Below are 4,857 nucleotides of genomic sequence, written 5' to 3'. Positions count from 1 at the left end.
AAAAAAAAAAAGAGAAAAAAGAAAAAGAGAATAGTTGTAAGGGCTGTGGGTACCATGTAATGGGTATTATCTTATAAGTTGTGTCTAAAGCCATCTTCACACAGATCCGGCTCCTTTGTGGCGCAATAGGGCTACTAGTGCACATTTGACTGTATGGAGCACTCCGGCATGGAACCCAACATACGATCACACGCCTCAAGATGGTCCAGGGCTTTAGATGTGCATTGCCACCTCTGTTGCGCTATAGAGGAGGCCAACCCTTTTCACACAGTGTCCAATCGCATTTTCATAATTAATATTATTACTATTATTATTCATGTAACAAGTAAACGTGCCATTTTTTTTTTGGTAATGCAAGGAAATGTGATATGATGTTTTAAAAAAATCACAAGACAAATCTGAATTATGTGGCATCCTTCAGCTCAAGTGATGAAGAAGTTAATGAAATAACCTATAGGGAGTGAATAAGTTATGTTGGTGAAATTTAAATCTTTTTGATTATTGATCCCAAGTGTGATTGTAAATTAAAAAAAACTGTAGAATAAGTAAAATTCTCTTCCAAGGTAGAGAAGGACGTTACAACTCTTTTAAGAATAAGAGGATATTTACACAAGCTTAAGTACAATCTAAACTTAATGTAAAACAAAAAATCAGAGAAGTAGAATAGATAGAGTGTTACCTCTGGTGTAATGCAATGATGTATGCAACAATGAAATGATAATTGCACCTTAGTATTCACTAAACTTGACTTGACCAATGAAAAAGTGGAAGACTTTTGATAAAGGTCTTGAGCTTCACTTGTGATAAAATGATGATCAAAGGGTCAAGTGATGTGAATAATGCTTTTTGACTTTCAATGCTCTCAAAAGATGATCTAATGCTTGGAATTAATTGTTAATTAACTAAGAACATTAATAGTATTTATAGGTGAGATTAAGGGGCAATTTTAGGTAGGAAACCTCATTCAACGGTCATATTTTAGGTTCACCGGTTGATCGCCATTGGTAGCCGATGGACCTCCATATAGTAGTTGGAGCAAAAACTAGCCATTAGAGCCAGCTGTGTCTCAGCCAGATTGGCACCGATCGATCGGATAGGTGTCGATCGACCTGGGTTTCTAGCCGATCGACCTTCTGCAGGCTCGGCAGAACACTTTGACATTGTTTTGTAATTCTGACATTTCGTGAGTATTTTGTCCGTAACTATCTGGTCTAACATCGGATTGAGTTGATTCCAGTTGCGTTGGATTCATGATCGACTCTCTACAAATTTCAAGGAGGAACAATCTCCTGATACCTACTTTTTGGTTACTAAAATGCCCTTGAGTCAGATTAATGAGGTTTTTACAGAAATTTACTAGAACATGTTTTTCCCAACATGTTCCTAACCACTTTAAGGCTTTTCACACTTGGTCAAGGTGCATTCTAAGGTCATTCTAGTATGACTGCAATGCAATGCATGAAATGTGAGTGCACATATACATATGGAAGGTACAATTTTACAATGTAAAGAATAATCTATCCTAGAAGGTCCTCATTGAGCTTCTTCACTTGGATCTTCTTCTCCTTGGCACTTCAACTTCATTCCTTCTTGTTAGCAATTCCTTGTCTTGAGCTTCATGTCTTGTCATCTTGGAGTTTGTCGTGTAAGCGTTCTCCTTCAAGGTATGTCTTGACACTAAGCCCTACTTAGCAATTATGGTTAAAACCCACTATTTGTTTGTTATCATTAAAATCAACTTAGAAGTGTGAGCATGTTCCCCACAGTTAAAATTAGCTTCTTAATTCGCCGATGAGCTAAAGGCTCTTGTTTCTAATAGTGTTGTTGGAATGTTTTATTAGAGGTTATATAGTATTAGTCAATGGTTTTTTTTTTTTTTTTTTTTGGCGTGTGTGTATGTGTGTGTCCCGCAGTCTAGGGACCCTGCTCCTTCCTTTAGATCTGTCTAAAGAGGTTGTTGGGGTTACATTTCTTTGTAAATTTTTCATTTCCCTATTTACCTTATTATATACATTTTACTTATAAAAAAAGAAAAAAAATTGGAAAAAGACAAATTTGAATCGTTTATTTTATTTTATCTTTATTTTTAAGTCTAAATCGTTTGTCCCCTCTCAGAGTTGGGAGTGTGAACGATAATGTATAGAGTACTATTACACATGAATCTATACATGAGATGTGTGCTAATATAAAACGGGGTATTTGATTTAATGGAATTTGTTTTCTATTTGGGAGCGTGGCTTATGCCAATGCTCCCTGTGTCTTTCTGTCTCTCCCAAAACAAGGGTAGTGATGTCTTTTTACATGGGGCAAGAGAGAGATAGACACATGGGAGTGCTGGCATAGGCCACTCCTAGATAGAGTTCTCGTTCCCTTGATTGAATTAGGGTACGTTTGGTTAGGTAAACCAATTGGAAGACATTCTTTAGAATTATAATTCTTAATTTTTTGGGTTGTTTGGTTCCACTAGGATGACCCTCATATGTGATGCACCTCCTTCCAATGAATGATCATATTACAAAGGATGTCTCTCAAATCTGAGTTTAAGTCAACATGAACATTCAGATTTGAGCAACATGTTTGCACCTTAATACAAAAGGGAAAAATGGAAAAGATACTCTACGGAAGCCATTAAACCCCTGACCTTCATTGACTTGAGCTTCACAATTGGTTCAATACCCTCTCAGCCACGAAGGAAACAGTCTACCCTCGGCGACTGATTCGATATCCTCTCCCCCACGAACGAAATAGACTCTACCGCTGGTGACTAAAGTCTAATCCCCTGCGGGTGATCCCTTAATAACTATTCAATTCCAGAAAGATCACCCTAGATTTCTTCTCTGAATCTGCGCTAATCATAAGAGAGAGAGAGAGAGAGAGAGAGAGAGAGAGAGAGAGAGAGAGAGAGAGCCATGGCTTCTGCAATTCTCAGGCGATCAGACGGCAGTTCGATGCAGTGGATGGTGATTGGGACTCGAGCTATTGTTTCGAGGGCTTTTGTGTATGTTTCAGTTGGAGCTGGCATCGTTGATATTTTGGGCTCCCTGTAAGTTCATTTCCTCCTCTTCTTTTATTTTTAGCCCTCGTTTCTGCTCTTCTTATTTATTCATTTATTTGCCATAATTGGATTTTTTTTTTCTTGATTTTGTTCCATTTGCCTCATTTGTTCATGTTGGTGGGTAATTGATGCTTTTTCAAGAAATTTGGCTGAAGATGCAATTTCTTTCACCTACGAATTTCCTAGTATTGAAATTTAAAATTTTAACATTTTCTTTAGTTGCTTGATCTGCCAAATGGGTTGCATAATTTTAATTTGAACATAATTACTCTGTTTTTGTTGTGGAACTTGACATAATTACATTGATTTAGCGTTCGAAGCTTTTATGTGGCAAGTTTGTGTGCATTTGTGAAGTCCTATATTATTTGTTAGCATTTGCGAACTCTTTTTATACAACATTCTATATTTTCTATGAGATCTTATCTGCTTTGTCAATGGAACAAACAATTGATGCTCTACCCATCTCATTTTCCAGGGCACATTCACTAGGTTTTGTTCTAAAGCTCATGCGCCTAGTTACAAGAACAACATTGATAAGCTCCAGGCCAAAGGGATTGATTTTGTAATTTGTGTGGTTGTCAATGACCCATATGTGAAGGACTGGGCAAAGAAGCTTGAAGCAAATGATTGTACCACTTCAATGTAATGAAACAAATTTATAGGAATAATCACTATACAGGATTAGGGTAACCAAACAGTTTTACATGAAGAATCACTACACAGATTCAAGGTAACCAAACAGTTTTCCAACAAGAAATTTGTACTAGACTCAAGGCAACCAAACAATTTTTCAGCTAGATAGGTAGTTTAGAAGAATGTCTCTCAAAAGATTGACATCCATATTCGATGGATGCACCATTTGATTTACGCAACCAAACGCAACCTTGGACTCTGAAATTTGAACCATAGGAAATCTACAACATGTCCATTTTATCCAACAGTTGAAATGAATATATCATCTATCCACGTGATAGAATAGATATTTTATGATCTTAAAAAAAAAAAAAATACTTTTGTGACAATAATAATTCACCCGATAGAAATAATACTATGAGAAATATTGGAGTATAGAAATAATACTATGAGAAATATTGGAGTTAGTTATCTGTCCAAATCTATGTGAATATATTAAGAAACCAACGTAGAAGAAGGAGCCGAGAAGGATTGGATATTGTGTCATGTATCATTTATGTAGTGAAAGTGTGAAACTAGAGCATGCATGTGATGCTTCCTACGTAATATTGATTGGGTGCTTAAGGGGGTGTTTGATTCAGTAAATCTTTGGGATGACATTCTTTAGAATGATAATTCTTAATTTTTGGAGTTGTTTGGTTCCACTAGGATGACCCTCATAAGTGAGCATCCTACTTCCCATGAATGACCATATTACAAAGGATGTGTTTCAAATCTGAATTTATCTCAATACTTAAACTCAGCTTTGAGCAACCTTTTTACCACCTAGTATAAAAGGAGAAAGCGGAAAGACGTTCTCTACGGAAGCCAATATCTCAACCCGCGAGAAACATGTACTAATCTTAAGGCAACCAAACGATTTTTTAGAAAGAAACATAATTTGAAAGAATGTCTATCAAAAGATTGACATTCATATCCGATAAATACACCATTTGATTTATCGAACCAAACACCCCCTAATGGACACCGCATGAGATGATGACTTGGCTCTTCAGGTATTGAAATTAATTAGGATTAAGTTTACAATTCTTAGTTCACTATTTTGCTACAATAAGATATATATAGGAGGCCAGGCAAAGGCATTATCAGTGCACGTGCGTGGAGGGGCT

At 36.5% G+C, this 4,857-nt stretch overlaps 1 protein-coding gene across 1 annotated transcript; it reads left to right on the top strand.

Moving 5' to 3' along the window:
- The first annotated feature begins 2,909 nt into the window (after positions 1–2,909).
- LOC122089753 (putative peroxiredoxin-B) lies at positions 2,910–3,701 on the top strand. The gene is made up of 2 exons (XM_042659445.1): positions 2,910–3,043; positions 3,545–3,701. Exons 1-2 carry the CDS (start codon positions 2,910–2,912, stop codon positions 3,699–3,701), a joined length of 291 nt encoding a protein of 96 aa, XP_042515379.1.
- Positions 3,702–4,857: the final 1,156 nt, after the last annotated feature.

Source organism: Macadamia integrifolia, chromosome 9, assembly GCF_013358625.1.
Source record: "Macadamia integrifolia cultivar HAES 741 chromosome 9, SCU_Mint_v3, whole genome shotgun sequence".
Lineage (NCBI taxonomy): Eukaryota > Viridiplantae > Streptophyta > Magnoliopsida > Proteales > Proteaceae > Macadamia > Macadamia integrifolia.
The sequence above is the reverse complement of the archived record's forward strand: the minus strand, read 5'-3'. Positions and strand labels throughout refer to the sequence as shown.

Coding starts and splice junctions, on each gene's coding strand:
- LOC122089753 (XM_042659445.1), top strand. CDS start 2,910: ATGGCTTCTGCAATTCTCAGGCGATCAGACGGCAGTTCGATGCAGTGG. Junction 3,044..3,544: donor GTTGATATTTTGGGCTCCCT/GTAAGTTCATTT, acceptor CACATTCACTAG/GTTTTGTTCTAAAGCTCATG.